At 41.0% G+C, this 25,984-nt stretch overlaps 1 protein-coding gene and 1 long non-coding RNA gene across 3 annotated transcripts in view; one reads left to right on the forward strand and one right to left on the reverse strand.

The window, feature by feature from the left end:
- LOC149917030 (uncharacterized) overlaps positions 1-14,692 on the reverse strand; it is a 139,594-nt gene extending 124,902 nt beyond the window's left edge. For both annotated transcript variants that reach the window (XR_016468545.1, XR_016468542.1), the window contains exon 1: positions 14,320-14,692. This is a non-coding gene — a long non-coding RNA (uncharacterized LOC149917030). The remainder of the gene's footprint in view (positions 1-14,319) is intronic.
- A 3,646-nt stretch (positions 14,693-18,338) lies between these two features.
- Positions 18,339-24,604, forward strand: COMTD1 (catechol-O-methyltransferase domain containing 1). Its single transcript, XM_031602986.2, has 7 exons — positions 18,339-18,511; positions 19,385-19,518; positions 20,465-20,570; positions 21,414-21,532; positions 21,808-21,862; positions 23,335-23,468; positions 24,189-24,604. The coding sequence occupies exons 1-7, from the start codon at positions 18,430-18,432 to the stop codon at positions 24,339-24,341; spliced, it is 783 nt and encodes a 260-aa protein (XP_031458846.1). The 5' UTR covers positions 18,339-18,429; the 3' UTR covers positions 24,342-24,604.
- Positions 24,605-25,984: the final 1,380 nt, after the last annotated feature.

Below are 25,984 nucleotides of genomic sequence, written 5' to 3' on the forward strand. Positions count from 1 at the left end.
CAGACAAAGTACAATGCCATTTGTAGAGTAAATAGACAACAAAACTTCTATAGCATGTGAAAATTCAGGCAGCAGCTATACAGAACAAAAGCAGAGCATCAGACAATAAGGATGGAAATGTAAACTCATACGGATGGTCTCCAATCTTAAACTGGTGACCTAAACAGCCCAGCCCAAAGGTTAGATACTGTTTTATCCATCAAGATTGTTATATTGCAACCATCACTATAATGTAACACAGCCAGTCAGGTCCTTTATTGCCAGACAGAAATCCATGTGTCATTTCCAACACCTCAGTTATTTCTTTGATAGATGTGTAAAACAAAACACTATTGTGCACAGGAAGGTGCCTCTACTAGACAGGGCATCGTTCATCACTCCCTTCAAACCAATTCGACCAGAACTAAAACTATGGTAAAAATTAAACATAGTCACTTTAGAATTATTCAAGCAAGATAATAACTTTTGTACTTAACCTCTCCAGGACAACATTACAAAAATAACTCAAATATCTTCAAAGATCCCTGTAAAGAGATACAGCCTTGTTGGTTTCCTCTCTGATTACCTGAGGGTTTTCTCCTGAATTGTATATTATTTCACAGTTACATTTTTAATGAAGAATTACATTTAATTGAAAAGCCCATTTTCTGATGCAGCATTGCTCTGACGTGACATTTGTAGCCAGCCTGTTTCCAGGCTTTTACCAGTGCTCCCAAATCACCCAGAGAAGCCACTTTAACCATCTGTGCGTGCTGTCTTCCACAGAGACCCTGCTAGGCCAGTTCACATAACTTAGCCATAATCAAGTTGTTACCATGTACGTTTCACTTTGCAGCTTAATATTTGGATATATTATTCCTCACATTTAACATTCTGGTTACTTCCTTTTATCTTGGTGCCAACCATCCTCAACAATGAAAGATTACATGAACTGGTCAGTCAGCATAGATCATCTCAGCTGATACGTGACAGTTGTGAAGTTATTGATTCTTGTAGATTTTAATATCCCAATGAACAGCCCAATCTGATTAACTCCATTTAATTTAACGCCACTCATTCCTTACTTTGAACTCTTAATTGCCAGCTTAAGTTAGCTGGTTTTCTGTCTCTTCCTTTTTAGCCCTCTTTCATGGATCAGGTAACTCTATACTATATTCATAGTCAAAGACTTCTGGGAATTAACTCAAGAGCAGCAAATCTGCAATAAACCTGAGTTTCTCAGTTAAAGAAGGCTCCACTTAATCGCTTCTTGAATAGAGGCCCTGCAGCTTCAGTGAAAACAGCTCCAGTGCAAGACATTCCCAAGACTCCATCCTAGTGGATAACTGGCATGCCAGGATGCAAAGTGACACATCAGGAAGTTGTTGCTATGTTCAGCGACAGCAGATTCAGACAAAGAAGAGTTCTGCCTGTCTCTATCTTTCGGAGTTTTGATGGTTTTTTTTTTTTTTTTAAGACACTCTTTGAAGCCTAGAGGCACCACACATACTCCTGTCACTGCGGTGTGTGCATAGAAAGCTTCTTCATGCCTTTACAACTGTGCCTATGCAACACAACCATATCTGTGGTTCTATGCCACTTTATTTTAAGGAGGTCTCTTAGAAACAAACACCAGCAAGGGCAGGGAAGGACCATAACAGCAAGGCCTGAAGCTCTCAAAGCAATGCATTTTTCCTCCCGGTTTTAAATGATTTTATTATATTTCAGATTCTCATCAAATTATCTCAAATGGCAGGAACTGGCCCACCATTTACCTTCATAGCATTGCCATTACTGTAAAGTAGCAGCTCTTTTAATTGTGCCAGGGTTAGTGGCTCCAGACACACACACAAAAAAAAGGATTATGGTAGGGTGCCCATTTACCCACTGCTACCTCATTTCATCAGCCATTTATCAACATATTCTTCATTTGGAAGAAATAAAATCAATGGTAGGCAGAGCTCTTTCAATCCATTTAACTTCCCTGGCGTGATACAGGTGGTAACACAGCTGAGATCAAATACTTCCATCTTTCCTCCAGAGCCAGCTTGGCTGCAGACTAGCTGCTTCGCAATTAGAGACCACAGTATTTCTGGCAAGGGTTGAGCATCCTTTCTGCACCTGGGATTTGAGTGACTGTTGCTTTCTACCTAAAGAACACTCACTTTCTTCTCACTAGCTCATCCAAATTTTACACATGAAAGAAAAAGCCCTCGCTGAGATTATGCATAAGCAAGTCTTATTATTTGCTTAAAGCTTTCCTTAGGTTTAATACTGAGATATTCAAACACTGTTCCTGTACTACAATTTTTACACCCTGCAATAAGTAGTCATCTGCTAGTGTCCTACAGGAGAAAGGCTTTAACTACATTATGGACAAAGCCTGACTAAGCTTCAGGAGACTACATAGCTTGTTAAGTCATTTCTGCTAAATGAATATTTTTACTCCAATCAGGAATAACAAGAGTTGCCCAACAACAATTGCTTTGCACATGGCTTTTCACCAAGTTTAATTACTTGGGATATAGATGAGGGCAATAGAAAGGAGGTAACATCCAGCATTCCAGTGCTTTGCAGGGAGAAAGAGCTACAGTAGTGGCTTGTTCTACTTTCAGAGATCTTTATTATAGAATAGATACCCCAGATTACCCAGAAAAAAACCCTCTTTGGGTTTTCTATTGAATTTGTAATGTAACAACTGTGCTGCCTAGAAAGACTAGAGATCCTGGAATCAAAGCATCAGTAATGACTCATGTTCACGTGACACAAGAAATAAAATCTGTCAGGGCTTATACAACTCTCAGAACTGCTGATACAGAATCAAAGTATGAAGACAAGTCACAGCATCACAGTCCTTTTCTTTCTACCAAGATAGAGTATTTCAAAATGTAAAGCAAGGAATAAGGAACCTGCTCCTCTGCTCTCATGAGATCCCGCCTAGAACACTGCATTCAGCTCTGGGGCCCCCAGGATAAGAACATGGACCCGTTAGAGTAAGCCTGGAGGAGGACCACAGGGATAATAAGAGGGCAGGAGCACCCTTCCTGTGAAGAGGGGCTAAGTGTTGTAGTTGATCAATCTTGAAAAGAGAAGGCTCCTTTTCACACTTAAAGGGGCCCACAAGATAACTGGAGATAAGCTCTTTATCAGAGAGAATAGCAATAGGACAAGTGGCTTTAAACTAAAAGAGGGTAGATTTAGATTAAACATCAGGAACAAACTCTACTCAGAGAGTAGTGAGGCACTCGATCAGGCTGCTTGGAGAAGTTGTGGATGTCCTGGAGGTGTTCAAGGCCAGGCTGGATGGGACTCTAGGCAAGCTGATTTGGAAGGAGGTGTCCCTACCATGGGCACGGGTTGGAAATGCATAGTCTTTAAGGTTCCTTCCAACTTAAACCATTCTATGATCATATAACTAAGCTTTGCCATATGATCTTTAAGGACATCTATTACTTGTGATATTTAATATTGCAGTAGAAAAGTCCTCTACACCTGGCACCTCTCCATGTCCTGTTAGATCCGCTGCAGGGTCTACAGGACGATGGTGAGTCACTCTTAGATTGTTTCAGCTTCTATAACACTTCATCAGTCAGTCAGTCCTTGCAAGGTGACAGTCCTACAAATGTAAAGCTCCAGAGTAGCTAGGATGCCTGGTTATAAAATTTAAAGCCAAGTAACTTGTAGCCTCACCCCTCATATTGAGATCAACAACATTTGGCTGACATGTGATTTAATCATATAAATATACAGTATTTAAAACACTATACACTGGAGACTTTTTTCATATTCAGGCTAGCTTCTCTTTCAGTAATGTACACATTGTGTTTTGTACTTTACAAATTTCTAGTATGCATGTAACTCAATAAATCAGCATGTATAAATCAGCCGTGGACTCTGTGTTGCATCCATCTTTCCACTCCTTCCCTTGAAATGCTTTGTCAGCACAGGCTTGAGATATTGGTTCTGCAGGTGCGTGTAGATCAATATTAAACACACTGTAGTGTAGTCTGCAGTGACTAATGTTAGCTCTGCTTCACCAGTCATTTGGAGAGTGCAGTTAGCTGGGTAAGATTTCCAAAGCACTGAACATTGACCAAAGTCTGCTTTCAACCAAGTCAGCAGAATAACTCTTGTTGAAATCCAGTGTACAGGTCCTCTGTTAAACTATGGATCACAATGTTTCTTAAACTGCATTAAGTAGTACCACATTAAAAGAGGTGTCAGATGAGTCAGAACAAGCTGTTGGAATAAGCTAACAGCTCTTTCACTTGCTAAAACCCACAAATCTGTCCTCAGAAAAGGCGTATCTTGCCACAAGCATGCTATGCAAAACAACTCTCAGCTTTTCTAATCTTTCTCATGTTTAAAAAAAAAAAAAGTGAGGACTCTCACTTCAGCCAGCAATGCACCCAGAAAGCCAACCATACCCTGGGCTGCATCAAAAGAAGCATGGCCAGCAGGTCGAGGCAGGTGATCCTGCCCCTCTGCTCTGCACTTGTGAGATCTCAACTGGAGTCCTCCATCCAAATGTGAAGTCCTCAGCACAGGAGAGACAGAGACCTGTCAGAGCATGTCCAGAGAAGGGACACAAAGATGATCCAAGGGATGGAACAACTTCCATTTGAGGACAAACTGTACAAGAACTATTTCCTTCACCACTGAAACGCAGCCCCCTCTGGAACAAAACATGGAAGATATTTAAACAGAAAAAAAAAATTAACTTTGAAGGAAACTATAAAGATAGGAAACAGTCTATAATAAACATGGCTGGAAAACAGCCAGGTATGGAAGACAACACCAGCTACATGCAGCAATGAGGAGTAACACCACTTGCTAACAGCCACATCTGTCTGGGTCAACAGATTAGGAGCGCCTCCACAACAGAAGGCAACTGGAGGCAAGGCTTTTATATGCAATAGCTATCAGATTGGATACTTCTGTACTAAGAGCACCTTCTTCCTATCTCCACCAATGAGAAATATGCAGGTTATTACATTACATACCACATTCACATTTCAGCTGCTTTAAGAACAAGATAATCCATGGAAAATGCCCCTCTGTTGTTTCCTTGCGCTCATTTGTATACCCTTGAGTTGCACTGCTTGCACCAAATCCCAAAGAAACCAGGCTTTCATCCTTCAGAGCAGAACTCTTCCCAAAGGGAAACACATCAGAGCTGTCAGTCCCACCATTTGCTGAAAAATCACCCTGCTCTCTCACCCACTCACATCTCAACAGATGAGCAACTTCACCACATGCGTGTCAGCCTACAAGACAAAATGGAAAAGCCTGTAGCTGAAGCAGCATCTGCCACAGCAGATTTAGCCTTTGGTTAAAAAAAAAAAAGTGAGCAAAGCAGTGGGAGAAGACTGAAACACTTTAGACCATGTGTGTCCAACCTGATAGTATTATGGGGTTTTTGCCCTCTTTCATTCTTTGTTTTAATAAAAATTATTAAAAATAACAGAAGTTTTGTTGTTTATATTCAGCAAATATATGATATTTTTTACATGCAGCCCAAGCAAGCCAGAAGTTTGGACAACATGCTTTAGACTCTGTTATTTGTATTACAGAAGGCTTTGATTAGCCCTGCTACAGATATAGCACCTATACAGACAAAGGTATAGACTCAGGGTACTTAAGACTCAATGGAGGAGTCAGGAAGGTGAGTTGTTATTTCTAACTTCAGTGAATTAAGTGACCATATGACACAACTAAGCCCACAAAAAGTAAACAAGCATTTCTACCTCCTCTTCCATGACATTAATCAGCATCAAACAAGGGAATAAGGGGCCAGCAGCACCAGCATCACAGAAGGAACCCTCTGAGAGCAAAATAGGAGGAACAAGCCTCAACACTGTAGTTGTCTAACTTTCACATTTCCCTTGATAGCAGTTTGACTGCCAAGGGAACACATTTTTATTTAACTTCTTAAACTATCCTTGATTTTCCAATTCCCTGCCTCAGAGGCTGCTGTCCTTCTTCTGAACTTCTTCACTTTCCTAAGCAAGCAGTAGAAAGCCATCCAGAAGATCCCAGATCCCAAGTTGTAGTGTTTTTGTTTTGCTTTTCTCCTGACTGCTTAATTTCCACTCCTGGATGATTCAAGGTAAAGAACTGTGGGAAGCTATAAGCCTCCTGACGATTCCACTGGCACCAATTATGTATTCCTGTATTCCAAGACACTGCCAAAGTCACACAACTTCTCAGACCTCTCTGCTTTAAAGGATGCATTTACCCTGCCCTCTGAGCAGATGTGTGTTTGTATTACTGTGGTAATGGCTCCAACCAGAAAAGGATTCCACAATGCCAAATGTAGCACACATGCACAATAAGAAACAGCTCCTGCACCCAAAAACAGACAATTTAAAACAAGAAGTAATGAGAGGGGTGAAACTAATACACAGTACAGGATAAGAAAATGAAAAACCTATTACATGAACAGGTGCTTTCACTGACTGTTTCTACTTGCCTCCTGTTTTTGTTTTTTTGTTTTGTTTTTTGGTTTTTTTTGTTTGGTTTTTTTTTGAGCACAGAGCTTAGCTGCCTACAACCAATGCATCATAAAGAGTGAAACCATGAATCAAGGTTTGAAGGGCTTTTTTGGTCCAGAAGAGGGCAGGAACATAGCATAAAGCTATCCTAATCCAGGCAAGTTCAGCTGTTCCAATGCATTTTCAAGCAAGCTATTACAAGTGATAAAGTGACTCTCTAGAGGAGTGTTACAGGAGGCAGGGATTTAAATGCTCTTCTGAATTTTACAACAGGTGAAGGTACTTATCTACTCTGACCTGGCCCTGCTTTTTATGACCAGCTTGTTCCATTCTCTGATGTCTAAAAAGAATGAGAAAGAAAGAATGAAGGAGGGAGTGTCTCTCTTCCTATTCACGCCTGCAGCAAAGGCAATGTTTAATTTATTGCATGCCCACTACACACACCCTTCCACAGCTTGTATTACTCAGAACCCACACCAGAAGGGCACGACATTTCCCCCAGACTGCAATATGCCCATTCATTTTCCAATAGCAGCGCCACTGCTAGGATGACTACTGCATACCAGGAAATTGCTAGGGAAAAATAAAAAAAAGACATGCCAAAATAAAAGGAGATACATGTGCCAAGAACTGGGCAGTGATCTGAAAGGATAACTTCAGACGAATAGACTCATATGTACTTAACCTGTATGCCAACATGCAATATAGTACAGCTCTGCTGCTCATCCCATCTGATTGTAGAAGGGTGGGAGTTGGAAGCTTTCTGCTGCCAGAACGTCAGCCACAAGCCAAAAGGTACATTTGGTTGCTTGTCAGTGCAGCAGATGTGCAATGGGCATCCTTTTCCTTCTCTGACCTCCTCAAGGACAGCAAAATCAGCTCCAGGGAAGGCAATAACAGATATCAGCAAAGATGGAGGGTTTTGTAGTTTTTGTTTGTTCTTAAATAAGTTCCGCTTTTTGGCACTACTTTCACATAGTGTTCTTCTACCAGAAATTTCTCAAAAAAAATTTCACTCCATTTCACTCCCTTAATATTTATCATTCATGTAAGAAAATCCATGGAACTGAAGATATTCATATCGAACACAGACAGTAATTAATAGCAATGGGAAGGACTTGTACTGAAAGCATATGGAAACACTGAACACATCAAAATGAGACATCACAGTACTATGAACCTAGATGAAATTTCTCAAATCACTCTTACAAATACCCTGCTTGCTCAATGTCTATTGAAGCTCTAACATGCAAAATTGGGTACCCAAACCTGCATGCATGTTCTTTACACTCAGTGGTTAATACTAAGTACTTAGGTAGCTGGAAAGGTTGTTCCACTCAGCTATGAAGTGTGGAGGAAAAGCACTGTGACCATGCATAACTGAATGAGAAGGCAGGAAAGAATGAGTCTCACTACCCACCAGCCTCTTCATGTCTTGACTAGAATTAGTGCTGCAGAGAAATTAGACACCAACAGGCAAAGGAAGCAGCTGTACATAACAGTTCTTCTCTCAAATGAGATTCCCCATTGAAGACAGGACAAAAAAGTGCCTTTCTTGCTTTACACAATATTAAAATATCTTACCAATCCTAGCATACCATAAAACAGTAAAAAGAGGGAGTTAATTGCAGCAACTATTAGATTCCACATGAACCTAGGAAGGCAGAGATGTAAGCCATCACTCAACATGTTATTGAACATATTATTCAATATGTTTGAATAGAGAAAAAGGATCTTAGCTCCATGTTCTAAATGGTTTTTTTTTTTAGCTTCAGAAGGAAGGGGGTGAGGGGAAGATGAGGGAGAGAGAGGTAAGCCCTACAATCAACAGATCATATGTAGATAGTCATAAATCCTTATTTAAGTGAACATTTTGATTTTATAAACATCTAGGAGGAACTAAACTATGCTGATGCTGTGCACTGACTTAAGAGATGATGAAATTCCTTTATAATGGAGGAAAATATCCAAGGGAAACATTTCTTGCTACTGTCTTCCTACTATTAGTACTCATTTTGTTTGGGTTCTGGTTTGTGCTGGGAATATATGTAGTACTTCACTCAGAGAAATTACTGTCCTTTAGAACACACTCCCAGAGAATGATTTTGTTACTTCATGGAATCAAGGCTCTAAAAAAAAAAAATAATCTCGGTTACACTTCAGAGAACAGAAGCAAAGGCTGACTGGCTGTAATTCTACTGAACACTAGAAAGGAAAAGGAGCAGCTTTGCTCAAGTTTGATGTACTTTAGAGAACAAAAGTAGAAAAAAATGTATGGCATTAGTCTGCAACATCAGGAAGCAGTATGTTTTGCCAAGGGTTCAGGAACATCCAACATGTGTAAGGTCAGCTGTGTTTTAAGTGTATTCATGCCTAACAGGAGCTCTCAGCATCCTTCACATGGAACCAAATTTCCTAAGGCTTCAACAAACCTCCAGGAACTCCTAGATCCCCACACACCATCAGGTTTCACACAGTGACAAAGAGAGCAGCTCTCCAATGCTCGCACACATCGTGGCCTTATAGCATTCTCCTTAAAGCTCTCTACATGCATGTCCTCAGAACAAAACATAAACCTTCTAAGTGTCTAAATTGCTTTTTGTTTTCTCTTATTGTATTGCACCTACACATTAAGAAACCCATGAAAAAGGCACAGAATTGGGAAGGAGCAGTCATATTTCCTGTGATTATGGGACATACACATTCAGTCCATTATGCCGCTTGCCCTTTTTAACTCCAAGCTGAATGCACAATAAGCACCAAGTCCACACTTCACAGCTTATTTTGAGCATACAACTACTCTGTGGGTACATAAAAATCAAGAAGCTAAACAGTTCATGAATGACACTGCAGCTAGGCTGGAAGAGTTACTAAATCCCATTTGGTCAGAGAAACTGCCTCTACCTTGGAACCAAACAGCTTTGATTTTCCAAAAGGCATTTCATCAGGAAGGTATATGGCATGCAGTAATTACCTATGTTCTCAAAAGCAGCGAGACAGACGACCAGCTGCATACCTATCCTCCTCCTGGCCTAGCTCCCAAACATTCTGGCATTTTCCACTGTTGCCTACATGAATTAGAAGACAAAGGCAAATCGCATCAAGGTTCCTGCCAGTTGGGTAGTGCTATGGGTTTTAAGGACTGCAGACTAGGATTCAGTTACAACAGTTACTGTTTACAACATGCTACAAATACCCTGTTAGGAAACATAACAGTTCTCTGACTATAAAGCTGCTCTACACTGTGAACTATTTCAGCAGGGCTTTGCCAGGATACAGCGCTGTCACATATTTTGCGTGTCCCTGAAATCCAAATGTTCACATCACCAAGTCCTATCAACCTCTTGCATATACTATGTGGATGAAAAGTTACTGCTACACAATTTCTTGCTTTCTGAATTAGGGCAGCTGCTTATTTGGTTTTGTTTTGTTTTAACCAGAATAGTATGTTCAATTCTCTGCACTATCTTCTTCCTATAGAAAACAGGGTATGTGAAAATCCAGAGGCAGAAAGGGCAGCTTCTCCTCAGCAGTACGATGGGACCAAAGCTTTAGCTTTTCCAAGTGGCCTGCTACCTCTGAAGCCTCATTCAGAAATACTCTTGCCTCTTTCTGAGGAAGAAATACTTACAATAATAAGCAGTTGCTGACTCAATAGCCTATTACAGCTTCTCTCATTTTCATAAGACACTGTACTGTTTCAAGCATTCCTTTGCTTAGGAGAGCCTTTGCTGACATTGTGAAGATACAGTCTAATTATTTCAGATAAAGGAGATAAAGAGAACAAAAGCAAAGCTCCCTGGAAAGAATGTAGTATGACTGCATTTCCCCTCTGTGGCAAACAGCAACAACTTCAAAAGCAAAATGGCATCAGGGAATGCAAGGTGCAGTGGAAAAACTGAAGTAAATCTCTCCCAGAAATTTCTTCAAAGAGCTTGGCAAATTCAGGAAAAGATTCCTTACTGATTGTGCAATGCAACCCAAAAGAGCCAAGAGTTGTCCAGGGATATTTATGGTGCTTCATACAGAGGCTATTATCCCTTGGAATGGACTACAGAAGAATCATTTTGCTACTTCAGGGGTCCAAAGCTCTAAAAATCTGTGTTACACTTAGGAGAGTAAAAGTGAAGTATGCAGAAGTGATCAAAGGAGAACAGGCTGGTTTTATAGCCTGCAGGGAAAACAACTGATCATATATTCTTCCTATGACAAACAACTGAGAAAGTAATTGAGAGCCTAGCAGAAACCAATGTTGTTACCTCAGCATTATTGATTTTAGGCAGACATCTTAATCTAACACATGACAAAACTTTGGTCATTGCAGTAAGATATAGCTTTCAAGGAAAAAGGATATTTATAAAGGTAGTTTATAGTTCAGTAAGAGATTCTTATGAAGTCAAGCCCAGGCCATACACATGAATGAAAAGAAAGACTTCCAAAATGGATACTTAGTTTGACTAAAAAGTGAAAACGTAATATATTAGTATATTATAACATACTATTACATAGCAGTATATTAATGCAGAAGGGTCTTCTGATCTTCAAAGCACTAAAATACATAACTTCAAAATGCAGTACTGAGAAAGCCTTGTTCTTATCAAAGGGATGACGGTCACTGAAAAAAAATTAAAGTTCAGTTGGGATTCTGCTAAAAAAAAATTATTAGATTTAACAAAAGCATTCCAATTGCTTATATATATGGGATTTTTTTTAAAACTAAAATTTCTAATAAAATCAGGCCAGAACAGAATAAAAAATAGTCCTTTGCTAACACTGAAAGTCAAATAAATAGAACAGTAAAGAAAATTTAAAGAACATCAACAGTAAAGAGCATAAATGTATAAATCATAACAAGAACACCCCTAATCCTGCACCTCTCCTGTTGTCATGCTGTTGCTTTTGTGCACTGAAGACTTCAGGGGTAATGCCCTCACGGGAAGGAAAAAAAACACCAGGCCTCTAAAATGAGCCTTTATCTTTAGCATCCATTCACATACATTGCTTAAAAAAACCACAGTCAGCTAGCCTGTGACAACAATTTCTTTAGATATCAAATATATATTTGTAGTAGAGCCCGGTTGATGAGGTGTTATGGCTATGGTTGATTTGTTCACTGCGTGTTACATTTTATCACATGCAGCAGGGTGATAAGGAGCAAAAATTCTCACATTTTGTTTATGCACTATACAGCTTAAGTCTTACATGTCATAGCATCCTGAGACTTACGGCACATTTTACGAGTAAAGCAGTACAACTAAAGTTGTACCTATTTCAGTTACATGGGGATCATTTGCAGGAGAAAATTAACAAATTTTATTCCTCAGTAGCAAGCATCCATTGCACCACTGTCCTCACAACCATTCCAACGGTGAGGCTGGGCCATGACCTAGAACACCATTCAGAACAGCCCGGCACCTATTTTGAGAAATTCAAAGCGCCTCTGAATGACATTCTTCAATGACAAACTCTCTTTGTCAGAAGAACTGCTTCTATCATTGGATCTGTCAAGCTGAGCCACTGAACGAGCTATTTTACTGGGTCTCCCCCAGTCCTTGATACTTGTGGGATATTTTCATAGAAGCCATTAACTTACTTTGCACTGGGAATTACGCCACTTGGCAGGAGCTATCTCTCCTCACGATACCTGCACGTCCAAAGCTGAACCTACTCTTGTAATGAGATGGCAAAAAGTAGTCATATATATTCAAAATGTTGGCCTGTGAGCCGGCAAGACCTGAAAATATTTACCAATATGTCAAAATGCTTCTAGCTGAAAACCGTTTCTAAACCATTCGCTGTTTGCAAGTTTAATGGCGTAAGGCTTATGGGCTCATGAATCACCAGCTTTCACAGCAGCAGCATTTGAAATGTTGATACCTTAGCCTTGAAATAGATGTGAAGGTACCACAGCCTTTACAAGCTGTTATCGAAAGACATACTTTAAAAGCTTCCGCAGAAGACTGAGTGCAATAGAAGTAGCTCAGCAAGATGAAAATAACCAAACCAACTTAGTTAAAGTCATTGTTCATGTCTGTGTTCCATTCTAGAGATTACCCTCCAGTTGGACGATGAATCATATTAAACGGAGATTTGATACTTACAGTTTGTCTGATAAAAAATCCAGATGACTTGAGAAGCAATGATGAGTATTTGGGAAACTATTAGTCTTGTTTCAAATTACTGAATTCAACTATTGGAAGAAAATTTTGGAGAGCAATTCCATTTATCACAGATTTTTTTAAAAAAACAGCTTTGTACTATTCTTACTACTTTAAGATTTTCAGTTGAGAAGACATATGAACAGCCATAGCAAAAAATTGCTACAAAAAGATACATGTAGTTTGAGTATCTCTAAGATCAAGGGGGTTTTGCCAGTAAATAGCAAATGCTGCATTACAGAACTGTAAAATGAAATGCTTAGTGTATCAGAGAATTAACTAGGATGGAACAGACCAAGACAAAAGCAAATCCCACTGGAAGAAAAAAGAAATCTCAACTGTAAATAAAAATAATAATAATAATTCCATATATCATTCTCTAAAATATGCCACCACAAATTGATTTACCTAGGTTTTCCAAGGGAATACTCTCTGTGGAGTGTAAAATTATAACATATGTATGTGCTTTTATCTACAACACCTATGACAGGTGAAAGAACACAAAAATCGAGAAAATAAAGTTATCCTTCAGTATTAACCAACGAGATTAAGAAAACCCACAAAACAATAATAATAATAAATACATATAATAGAACATTTACCGGTTTGTTTCTCTGTGGATATTGTAAAAGGCATGTGAAGTCACAGCTGCACATTTTTTCTGATAACTGTCCCTATCTATACACATATTCATCTGCCGTGTTAATGCTGACAACTTGCAGATCTCCCTCTTCCCTTCTATCTCCTTGCAACCAGATTAAAATCCTAATCTACTTCCCTCACTTCTCTGAGGATGTCTAAAATCAACTCAGCCTCAGCTCTCCGATATTTCTCCTACATCAATACAGATGAAAGTGACATTTTGCCTATCACTTAACTCATAATACTTCATTTTCAGCTCTGATTTCCCCCTAGACCTTCACATTCAAACCGTACAAAAATAATCAGAAAGATTTTGACACACTTCCAAGATGATTTATTTATGTTCACCATCACAACTAAAAACTTACGTCCAAGTTCTCATCATCTTGATTACTGTAAATTCTTTCCACAGATTTAATCCCATTCAAGTCCCATCCATCCAAAATGCCATCTTCAAAGAGCACTTTCAGCAATTATTTTATGTTGAGACTTGTACTCCTACACTCACGTTAACTCCTCCTAACCAGCTTCAAACCTCATTCTCCTTCCTGAACTCTCCTTACAGCTTCTTTGCTCTGATTTCTCTTGAGAAACATGCCAAGCAATCTGACCACTACACTCTTAGCTCCATGCTCTCCCTTCCTGTTACCATTTTTGTTACATTCACATTCTAAACAACAGGGGAGCAAAGACCACATGCCTTCACTTTTTTTCTCTGTACAGAAGCTCTGACCACATCTCTACTTTACTCACTAAAGTGAATGTATTTTACATGAGTGCTGCTGCATTTCAGAAAACTGTGTGACTGTTATCTTCATCATGAATGCAGGGAAAAAAAAGGTGTGGGTAATGCAGGTTTGAGGTAAGCACTATTTAAATTATGCTAGAAGCCACACCAGCAGACACGACACATAGCTCCACAATATTATTTTTAACATCTGTAACTAACAGAAACACCATTCCAACACAATGGAATGGTGTTACAGGAAATGTAACGACAAGGGAACCAGCGCAATAGAAAAGCATTACAAAGGAAAAGTGCTCACCACCTGCCTCTGAAGAACTAGGCTCACAAGGGAAACTCCACACAGAAGGGATCACCAACCAAAGAACCTTCCAGAGTGGCAATCAGCTCTTAAATGAGGTCTTAGAGAGGTGCAGTCAGGCTCTACACCTGCTGGTCTCACAGCTGAATTGCCTTCAGCTGTGCTCCCAGGGCTGAGCCGGTCCTTTCCACAGGTGCTCAGTCAGTGGTTCAGGCCATGACCCAACAGTTACCATACAGCGTCGTAGGCCAGTATAACTTCAGCATGCGTACCGGCGTTATTTCTACTGAGTTCTGCTGTTCAAGAGGTCTATGCACACTTCCCTCAGATTGTTTGTGGCATACAGTGATTTTCCACCACAGGGCAAATATCATTCTTAGAAGAGTCATCTGTACCCACCCTCATCTAGTAGAGTCATATTAGCAGCATGATGGTTTAGGACTTGTGTTGCCAAAAGGTCTGGTAAAACCAAATCAGTAGCAAATGTGGCTTAGAGCACGTGTTGCAGGTAGGTAGTCAGTCACTGTGTGAGCAATCCCATGGTCAGCCACCATCAGATTTTACTTCTCTACAGTTCATCAAGAAGACAATTAAGATGATTACATTTTGGTCTTCAACAAGACTGTAGAGCAGACTACAGAACAACACCCATGTATCAGAAGGCACAAAGCTGAGTTCCAGTAGCTGATACACAGGAGTGTGAAGAGGGAAAGAAACACACGCACAAATAAATATACAAAAATAACGACAGTGGAAAGGAATAACTCATTAAAGTCACCTCAATTCATTTAGCATTTCCACTCCCACCTCGTTATGCTCAGTACTACTGGTCTTTCTGAAAAATGAGGTTGAGCAATAACTATAAATGAAAGGTGGAAATCCAGAAGTGAGATTACAGCCTTATAAGTAGGCTAATATTTCCCTAGTCCTACTTACACCAGCAGCATATACAGCAGATGATAGTAAAGTGGATGGTGTACCACATTCCCACGTACAAAACAAACAAAACAAGAAAAAGCCCACCCTTTGAAGGACAGTATCAGGTTGAAAAAAAAGGTAGTGCAGACATCAATCACCCAGTGACAGAGAAGCTGTGGGACAGGTTATCAGTATGAATAAAATGAGGATTTGCACACCCTGAAGTCAACTGCTGACTAGCCAGTCTGAATCCTATCTATCTGACTCCTTACATTTCACAAAAGTGATCATGTTCTGGCTCCAGTGTGAAGAAGCTGTCAAAGTCTCACTCTTTCAGGATGCAGTTGCAGGTAGGAGGCGCTTCCTGGCACAGTAAATGTGCTGGCCAAGTAGAACACTGGAAACAATCTCAGTTCCAAATCCCAAATTTCTCCCAATTCTGGCCACTTAGAAGGAATACAAGAATGTCATCAGGGCATGCAGGGATGCAGTGAGGAAGGCTAAGGACCATTCTAATTAAATCTGGTGAGGGAGGTCAAGGGCAACAAGAAAGGATTCTTTAAGTATGTAAGTAACAAAAGGGAGACTAGAGAAAATGTGGGTCTGCTGATGAATGAGAGAGATGCCCTGGTAACAGAGAACATGGAAAAAACAGACTTACTTAATGCCTTCTTTCTTCAGCCTTTACTGCTCCTCAGGAATCTGAGATCCAGGAAGTAGGAGAGAGTGTCTGAGGAAAGGAAGACTTCCTCTTCTTAGAGAAAGATGAGGCTAGAGATTATCTAGGCAAACTCAACATGCACAAATCCATGGGCCTCAATAGGATGCACTCATGAGTGCTGAAGTAGCTGGCAGAAGTAACAGCCATACCATTCCACATAATCTTTGAAAGGTCATGGAGAACAAGAGAGGTACCTAAAGACTAGAGGATGGCCAATGTCACTCCGGTACTCTGAAAGGATAAGAAGGAGGACCCTGAAAACTACAGGCCAGTCAGCCTCACCTTCATCCCTGGGAAGGTGATGGAACAACTTATTCGGAACATCATTTCTGAGCAAGTAGAAATAGGTTACTGGGAATAGTCAACACAGATTCACCAAGGGAAAATCACACTTGGTCAGCCTGGTAGCCTTCCACGATGACCTCCAGAGGTCCCTTCCAACCCCTACAATTCTGTGATTCCGATATTGTGTGAAATTTATGCAGCTGAACTGACCTTACAGATAATAGGGGACAGTGGAGCTTATATCCCAAACCACTTCACACACACTTTCTATATCTAGGGAGCTTTCACCTACCCAGCTCAGGAAGTCTTTCACTGCTCAAGTAGCCACAACACGCTGCAAGCATGTGTCTGAATTAATGTGACAGCCAAAGTTTACTCTCTAGTAATATATCACAGAGCTATGGAAAATGAAAACTGTGATGGCTCAAAGAAAAGCAGCCAGCTCATTTTGATTTTGTTGGAGAACTTGGATTATTTTGCCACTTTGAGACCAAAAGAATAACTGTTTTATCTTGCTTTGGATGCTAGCAATTCTATTCACTAGTTCTCTGGGTGATTTCAGAAACCTTGAAGATCCTGGAGAGTACAAGCAAGGCATCTCGTTCAGTTGTCAGTCGGGAGGTCAATACGGCTCGCAGTCCTCAGAGCACAAAGAGCAGAAGCTGAGAGCGTTTTATTAAAAAAAAAAAAAAAAAAAAAAAAAAGGCGGAGAATCCCACAGCTGATCTCTCCTTCCTCCTGCTGCAGTTATAGAAAATGATCACTAGATGGAGCTACAGAGTCACAAATCTGATTTATGGCCGCTAGAAGAGTTTGTTGCCTCGCACAGTTCTATTCGGCCTAAACTGATCCCAGCGCTTCCTGTTCACTCATCTTCTGAGGGATGGGGATGAAATGCTTTCATTTACAAAAGCAAAATGTACACAGAGAAATTGATGAGATACTGAAGGGGAAAAAAAAAAAAAGAAACCAACAACATTCACAGCCTTCAAAATCAAATAAATTTTAAAAGCAAACTGAGAGATATTTTATCTGCCAAGATAGATCAGATTTCTTGCTTTGTTCTGCAAGTCAGAAAGCACAGCAGAATCCTTAGCACCTGACATGATTAGCTGAGCTGCTGCAAGAGAAATACACGAGCTCTGAGCCCTAGTCCTTATAAATAAGGCCTAACACAGGAAAAAATGTGTGATGGGCAAATCTGTGTCCCATAAAAATAAGTACAGCTTCTGCCTTGGGTGAAATACTTAATCCTGCACTAAAGACGACTTACAAGATAATCTTTTTCTGCTAACTGCACTGACACTGGACAGCTTTGCTAGCTTAGGGACATAGCTGAAAAGTTACCATCCTAACCTACTGCTGCATAGTTCATCAGGCTTTCTACAGGCTATGTGCCAAAAGGGAAGCGTTACCTGCTTTCATCTTACATCTCTCAAGGCCAACATGCAGCCCATTCAATGCCTGCAGTCCCGGTCTGCATGCAGGATTGATAATTTCATTTCCCCAGAGAAAGATGGATCTCTGCATCTTGCAAGGGCTTTGCCTGGCATTGCCAATACTTCACAAAATGACAACCAAACCCCAGGGTTTGGTCCCTGCAAATGGGACTGCACCGTCTTTTCAGCACTTATCCATGCATTTTGCGATGAGGGAGACCTCTAACCAACTAGAAGGGGCTGACATGAGAGCAGAGGACCTGTTCCCCATCCTTGGCTTGATTCCTTGCACCCAGAAACCCACAGCTTTCGGGCACAGTCTGATGCACTTTGTGACGAGGAGCCTGCTGGCACCTCACTATGGGTGCTGAGGAAAGAGAAGGCGCACCTCCAGCACTGGCGGAGGGAGGACAGTTCTGCCAGGAGCTCCTCCGCCGCAGTGCTGCCAGCCTACACACCGCCAGGACACGCTGTGAAACGAAGAAGCAGCAGTAAGATGCGACGCTCACAAAAAGCAGGCCGCAGCCCTTTCTCCACAGGTACTCCAGCAGACACACGTTTCCCTCGAGGGAAGACACAGCATCCCTCAAGGTCCCGCTCTCGCGCCGCACGTGGCACGACTGTGATACAGTAAGCACGGAGGAGGCGGGCCCGGGCCGCCCCGCATCAGGCGGCGGACAGCTCCGCCCCACTTCGCTCCGCCGTGGCCGCGCCGCGCCGCTCGCAGCCGCCTCTCCGCGCCCCGAGATGCCGCTCTTCAGCGTGCCCAAGGAGGTGGCCGTCGGCACGGCCATGCTGGGGGTCGCCTTCGCCACGGGGCTGCTGGCAGGTAAGCGGCGCGCTCTCTCTTCCTCCTGGGCCGCGGCGACAAACGGAGCCGGAGCCCGAGCCGCGCCCTGCAGCCCGGCTGGAGAGATCGGAGCCGAAGTCCTCTCCGAAGCGGCCCGCTACCGGCCCCGCGACCCGGCCGGGCAGGAGCGCCGTGCGCTGCGCTGCGGGGCGGCAGCCGCTCCCGTTCTCGGGTGGGTCGCGGAGCCGAACAGCCGCGTCCCGCGTGACACAGACCGCGACGGGCGGCGGAAGCCGTGGGGCGAAAGCGCTCCTTAGCGGCGTTCCGCCAGCAGGAGGCGGGAGGGCTGAAGTTGGGTTCGATCGCAGCGCGGAGTCCGGGGAGAGGCATCAGCTGACAGCCCCAGAGCCCGACGGCTGTCATCTGCAGAACGAGGGCCCCAGGCTAAGGAAACGGCACCGGCGCTGCCGTGCCAAGGCCATCCGATGTGTCACGCCCCGGTCACGCTTCTCTCCCTACGCTTGCCTCAGGACTTGCAACACTTGCCCCTTGTAGCCCCATGAAAGTACGTGTCCTGTAAGGTCAGGCTGCCCGGGGCCCTTCACCTCCAGCTGCTGAACATCTAACCATCTCGTGCCCAATCCTTTTCCTTTCAGTCTTTGCAGCCTTGGGCTGCACAGTTTAAAAGTGTATACATATATATTTCTATATATATATATATACATATGAAGTCCACTGAGCTGTCCAGCTGCTTTGCATCTCCATTATTCACACCAGTTTTCAGAGCAAAGCACTCTAACTTCGGTTCTTTCTTTCTTTAAGCAGCCTATAGCAGACAGTTGCAAAACATCATTAGTGGAGCTCCAAGTTATCTTTTTTTTTAATTGTTATTACTATTTTATTTTATTGTAGGTAAAAGATATCCATCCCTATTGTTTGGGACATCCAAACCACACAAGAGTATTATTGGGAAGAGCAGCCCTCTGTGGCAGTATATACTGGATCATTCCTTGAGGGAACATCCGATTCTCAAGAAGCTGCGCCTGGTCGGTATTTTGTCTCCCAGCATAGTTTTTCATTTGATAGTATTGCTTTACATTTTCAACATGCCATCTTATCCATGTGTTTGGACCTCAGTTGACTTTAACACGTGACTTGTAGAAGTTAATTTTAGTTGACATATAAGGAAATTGTATCTGAGAGAGGTGATAGCCCCCAGCCTGCTTCACAGCTTGGTCTGACCAAATCAGATGTAATGCTCCCATACAAGAGCAACTAAATGTTATATACTGGGGCTAGTTGGTTCAAATGGGACTCATTTGAGAAGAAAGGAAATTGTAGGAAAGGAAATTGAAATTCCTTTCCACTGAACTGCTATGGCATAGCTCTGCTCTCCTGCTGTCCCTTCCACAATGCTTGGGTCTCTCCTGCACTGACTTCTCCAGCTCTGTGCTGTGCAGCCAGAGCTACACAGACCAACCTTCAGATACAGGCTTAGACCTGATAGTTTAAAAGTGGAAGAACCAACCAACCAAAAAGAACAAAACCAACACAAAATCCACATCCTACATTTCTTGGAGGTTTAAGAGCAGCAAAGGTTGTTATTAAGAAAATAAATAAAAAATACCCACTTGTGTATATGTATAAAGGACATTTACAGTCAATATTCCGCTAAGGTTCTTCATCATTTACATTTCTGAGTTTGCTACAGCCATGGGGTAACTTTGGGGCATATCTCTGCTTTGAATAACCAGCCAGTGCTTACGACCTCCCCCCATCCACCTTAGTTACTGTTAAATTCAAAACAATTTCTATCTCATAAATGAAGCACAATACCATCTAAAATGAGAAAAATAAGAGTATATATTTTCTCTGGTTTGGAGGTGCTGGTTTTTTTTGTTTGTTTTTTTTCCCTCCCCCCTCCCTTTGAGGATATTGGTTTGGGTTCTTTTTGTTTGTTTGTTTGATGTATTTTTTCTTTCCGCTTTTTAGCTCACTGCAGAATATCCCTGGGGCAAAATGATGGTGTCCTGTGACCAGGCTCAGCTGATGGCAAATTTAATCAAACTCATTAAAGCCAAGAAAGTTATTGAAGTAGGTAAGGGTGTCACTTTGTCTTCTCTGTAGTAAAATCTCCTGGCTGTGCCTGTCCAAATCCAAACATGTTTACTTAAGATAAGGTTTTCAAATACAAGTAAGGTACTGCATCTTTGTGTCAGCTTTAAGGTGGACAAGCTACAGTGTGAAAAGCAGCATCTGATTTGCACATACTTGCCACTTGCATTCCATATTTATGGCATTGGCATGTATGTCTCAACAAGTCAGAGGCAACCTGAAATATGAGGCTAACAGGTCACATGGGTCTGCAGTGCTGGCCAGCAATTCCAGGACATGGTGTATTTCTCCTTTTCCATATCAATGTCTTGCTGGAAGGAATTGGTTTGCTGCACAGGCCCAACATCCAATTCATTTCCCTTAACACACCCATGTTAGAAGGATCTCCCAAAGCTGCTGAGCAGCCAGGCACAGGTCCCACCACCTCTACCCCTGTCATCTCTTATGAAGCCCTGACATTTTGTTCCTGGGTCGATCCAGTCCCTTTGGCTCAGGATTGAGCTCCACTTTTAAATAAGTGGGTAATCCTTAGATATAGAACTAACTTTGCCTAGCAGTTCCAGGAAACCCTTAGGGGGAAGAAATAAAGAGGCACAACACAAATGTTTGCTACTAGATGGATTAAAATAATCTTCCCAACTCCCATAATGTTAAAATTGAGTGGAAAGCCTCTTGAGTCCAGTAGCAAATTGCCATCCTTGATTCTAATGTTGTTGTGTTTTCTTTGTTTTTTAATTCTTATTATCCCTGAAAGGAGCATTCTATTTCACTATTTATCAGTTTTGCAGAATATTGTAATTGTTGATGACTTTTGTGATTTTCCCAGGAGTTCTCACAGGATATAATGCCTTGAGTATGGCACTTGCCCTGCCAGATAATGGCAGAGTTATTGCTTGTGACATAAACGAAGATTATGCCAAAATTGGAAAGCCACTGTGGAAAGAAGTAAGTAGCACCTTTACTATTACATGTCTGGGACATCTGTTTTGTATGACCAGGAATTTTGGTATCTTAGACTTGTACATTCACACACAAGCATTCGTATTGTTATAACAGGAGTTGCTACAGCTTATTTTGAGACGACAAATAATCACTTTCTTTCTAGAAATCCTAGAAATAATAGGAAAAGATATCTGAACACCAATCACTCCCTCACTGCAAGATATTAAGAGGTTATTTCTTGACCACTTTCATAATCTCTATGTTCTTTTTCACCCTAGGCAGGAGTAGATCATAAAATTGACCTACGGATTAAGCCAGCTACTCAAACACTTGGTAAGTAACCTGAAATATACTTTCTTTCCTTCCTTAAAAACCAAAGACAAATATAATGCTGATGAAATCCAGGAAATACAATATTGGATCTGATAACTTTGCTAATAGTGAAATAGATATTCTTACCTAAAGAATTCCTTAAAAATTAAAAACAAACAAACAAACAAACAAAAAAAGCACAGCTTTACAAGTTTACAGTTTTTGTATGTGTTAGCAGGGCGGTGAAAATGCTTATCCTGTGTAGCAAGCTACGCTGGTCACTCAGCTGTCCTGTCCATTGCCTTGTTTAATCTATGAAGTACTGTTGTCAGCTGCTTCTGGAAAAGCTGATTAAAACAGATTAATTAGACAAAGCCCAATTTTTCTTATCCAGTGTCCATTCTAAGTAAGTATAACTTTGTTGTAGAGAGGAAGGGTCTTCTGAAAGAGCTGAAGTGTGAGAAAAAAAGAAAATACAGAAGCCAAGATAAAACTTAAGGTGTAGTAGTTGGCTTGGGTTCAGAGAAGTTGAGACTTAGGGTGCAGTAAAACCATGCAAGGCCATTAGAGTAGCAGTGGCTTTTCTCAGTCAAGAAAAGAAGATGTAGAGCAGAGGGAATAATAAATATTATGAAATGCAATAAACTTGTTAGGAATGCAAGAGGTATTAGAAGAATATAGAAGGATTCCAGCAGGGTTCTGTGATGATCCATAGACCCATCCATCACTCTGTATTACTTCCAAATTCATCCTGCTTTTCTAAAGAGGAAAATACTAGCAATCTGCCAGCATGCACAGTCCTTGAAGTCTGATGGACAGCTTTGTCTAGGCAATGCTTCAGAAAAAAAATTCTTATGACAGAGGATGAGGGTGGGAGAACAGAAAGGCAGCAAATCTTAGGAAGAGAGCATCAGCCCCTATGAAACAGCAGTTTTGGAATTTTCAAGAAGACAATTTATAAGAACTTAAATCTAAGTTTCACTTGCCCTGGCCCAGAGAGGAATTACTTATAGCTCTCTTTCACTGTGCTGATGATTTTTGGCAGGGTTTGTTCATGACCTGCATTCATCAACTAGAAATTATCATATAGGACCTGCTCCTAAATGAGAGAAAAACAGTAATCCACTTCAGAACACAGTTCTTTATCAGCTCAAAACATAGCTAGAAGTGTAGAACGCATCCAGTTTCAGACTGCTTTCCTTACTTTTACTGCACCATTCAGCAGCCCCGGCTGTATTGTGTGGGTTTTCATAACTGCTCCTTGAACTTATTCCACATTGGCAGCATTCAGTGACCCAGTGTATTATGATATACATCTTATCCAGATTGGTTTCTATGTGTTAAGCTTTACTGGTAATTAGCTGTGGAGGAATAGGCTGCCTGGTCAAAGCACCAAAAACATTATTTAATGAGAATGTTGACAGAAATTGATTACTTCCTCCCTTTACGCAGCATTAACCAGGCCATAACGACTCACTTTGTTGCCCATCTAGATGAGCTGTTGGCTGGTGGAGAAGCAGAAACCTTTGACTTCGCTTTCATTGATGCGGATAAAGAAACCTACAATGAGTACTATGAAAAATGTTTGCGCCTCATAAAGAAGGGGGGAATAATAGCTATTGATAATGTAAGTACTGTGGTTGTAGTGGTACTAGCATAGGGAGTTAATGCTTTCCCCTCTGAGAAGAGAAAATAAAGTCACAGTGGGATTCTAATGACTTGATTTCTCACCTGCATCTCTATTGAGAGTTGCAACATCTTTGTTCCATATTATACAAAGGAGGCTTTAAAATTCAACAAGAACTATTACAGTAAGCTTTACGCAACACTATATTTAGAACTTCTTGCCTACATAAATAAGTAGTTGTTAAATTTATGTCAGTACATAAACAGCCTGAGATGAAAGGTTTATTCATTACAGATAATGCTCTGTATTCGTTTGTTTTGTCTTGTAGTGTTTTCTACTATTTACACAAGAAGAAAGGTACTATTTGTAATCAGTAACTGCTTATAAGTTATAAATTAAGGACTTCTACTAGTAAAAAAGAACAATGGTAAACTTCAGAGACCTTCAGGCTTATGCTGTCAGCCGTTTAGGGGTTTTTAGAAATACATTTGTTGTACTTTTTGTTTGTTTTGGCTTCTGATCTGCAGTAGAAGTATGGTTACGCAATTCTGCCAACTCCCAGTCCCACTTCATTATAACAACTCTATGATGGAAACCATTAGCAATCTGAAATAAGATATCAATTCCAAGAAAATGCACATAATTTTTGTCTAGAACTTCTGGTAAGTCCAGGGAACTTACTAGAACAAATGAGATGCATAACATTGCTTTTTTCAATAGGTTCTTCGGTGTGGAATGGTGCTAAAACCAAGAAAGGATGACTTGGCAACACAGAGCATCCACCACCTCAATGAGAAGCTTGTCAGAGATGCACGAGTCAACATCAGCATGATCCCAATGGGGGATGGAGTAACATTAGTGTTCAAGTTGTAAATGGAGGAGTCCCAGCACATGGGAAACCACAAGCATCAGATCACCAGGAAAAATGTAGCCAGAATGCTGTCAAAGATGATTATTTAACCCACACCTCCACAGCATAGCGCAGCCTGGGAAAGTAGACTTCAGAATCAGCAAGACTCTAAGGGCAGCTAAGAGAGAGATTTGCTTGGCAATTTAATTATAATGAAAGAAACATATTAGAAAATTGCCTTTTTAAAACAGTGATTGAAAAAAAATAATAAATTTTTGTAGAATGACTGACTTCCAACTGTGTCAGTACAACAAGGAGATTCTCTGTCCTGAAAGAGGGTACTGAGTCTGAGACAAAAGGAGGGTAAGGACACAAGGAATTAAAACACGGAAATATTAAGTAATTGGGGCAAGACCATGGAGAAGACCGAAATCACGCTCTGAAACAAATGTTAACCACTAGAATATTCTTCCCCTATGTTTTCACTGATTAGAAGGGACATTAATTGCACCTTCCACTGATGAGGGGTAAGTCCTGAATTTGGACAGGAAGAAAGGTTTAAGTAGCAGCTAGATAAAGCACTAGTTAAGTTGAAAGAAAACAAAAAATGCTGATGCAACTCAGCACAAATTTGCATTAAGAGCAAAAGGGTCACACTTTTTAATAACTAAGAAGGATAAAGCAAAAAATCTTTTACTAGGAGATCAGAGTTCAGCTGGAAAAAAAAAATCTGTTTTCTGGTTGCCTTATTGCTGTTCATTTTGTTATTTCTGTGGAAGTCATAGCAAGATGGATAAAGAAGCAGCTAAGGTACATGTTTTGCTGACACAGTTTTAAGGACTGGAGAGGTGGGCAAATACCACAGAGTGAACTTGGAACTCACATGCCATTCGTCTCTAAAAGCAGCATCAAACTTGAGCTATTTAGTACTTTACATGCTAAGAATCCATGCAGGTAAATGTTCATCATACTGTTTCTGTGGGTTCCCATCTGTTGGGAACATCTGTCTCAAACTAAAAGAGTGAATCTGCCAGTTTCACTGGGACTTCACACATCCTGCATGTTTCTAACAAAACTGGGCCAATAAAATGCCTTTTTTTTCCCCCCATTTACCGTCACTGGCTTAGACACTTTGATTTTTTAATGACAGTGTAAATAAACAGAAGGTTAAGGGGTCATTGTCCATGAAATCTCTAGAGGACACTATTTAATTGAAAAAGTCCAAATGAGAATTTAATTTGGTGACTCATTTTTAATGTGATAAGACTAAGTAAAATTACACGCCCTCTGGAGAAGACTAGATTCTCTTGTTATTAAGATATTTGCTAGGTGATACGAAGCACCAAGAACCATGGCCTTTATTCCTTCAAGATAAATGGGTAACTGAAGTCTTTTTTTTTTTTTTTTAAGGCAGAAAAAATGGCATATGTAGCTGACATTCACAGCACTTGGAGACTGAGTTTTCTGCACCACCGGACAGCAGGCAATGGTAGTTGAACTCAGGAACCTTGCTCTTAATAGCAGAATAATGCAGTGAGAAAGTTGTGAGGAAAAGAAGTGCCTGCTGGTGTCAGAGCGAGGAGATCTCTGTTCTATTTCTGTCTCTTCCAGTTAAAACCCTGATTCAGCACAGCACGTCAGGATGTACTTAAGTACTTTACTGAAA

This window comes from Phasianus colchicus, chromosome 8 (assembly GCF_987193195.1).
Source record: "Phasianus colchicus chromosome 8, bPhaCol1.hap1.1, whole genome shotgun sequence".
NCBI lineage: Eukaryota > Metazoa > Chordata > Aves > Galliformes > Phasianidae > Phasianus > Phasianus colchicus.

Coding starts and splice junctions, on each gene's coding strand:
- COMTD1 (XM_031602986.2), top strand. CDS start 18,430: ATGCCGCTCTTCAGCGTGCCCAAGGAGGTGGCCGTCGGCACGGCCATG. Junction 19,519..20,464: donor TTCTCAAGAAGCTGCGCCTG/GTCGGTATTTTG, acceptor TCCGCTTTTTAG/CTCACTGCAGAATATCCCTG. Junction 23,469..24,188: donor GAATAATAGCTATTGATAAT/GTAAGTACTGTG, acceptor TTTTTTCAATAG/GTTCTTCGGTGTGGAATGGT.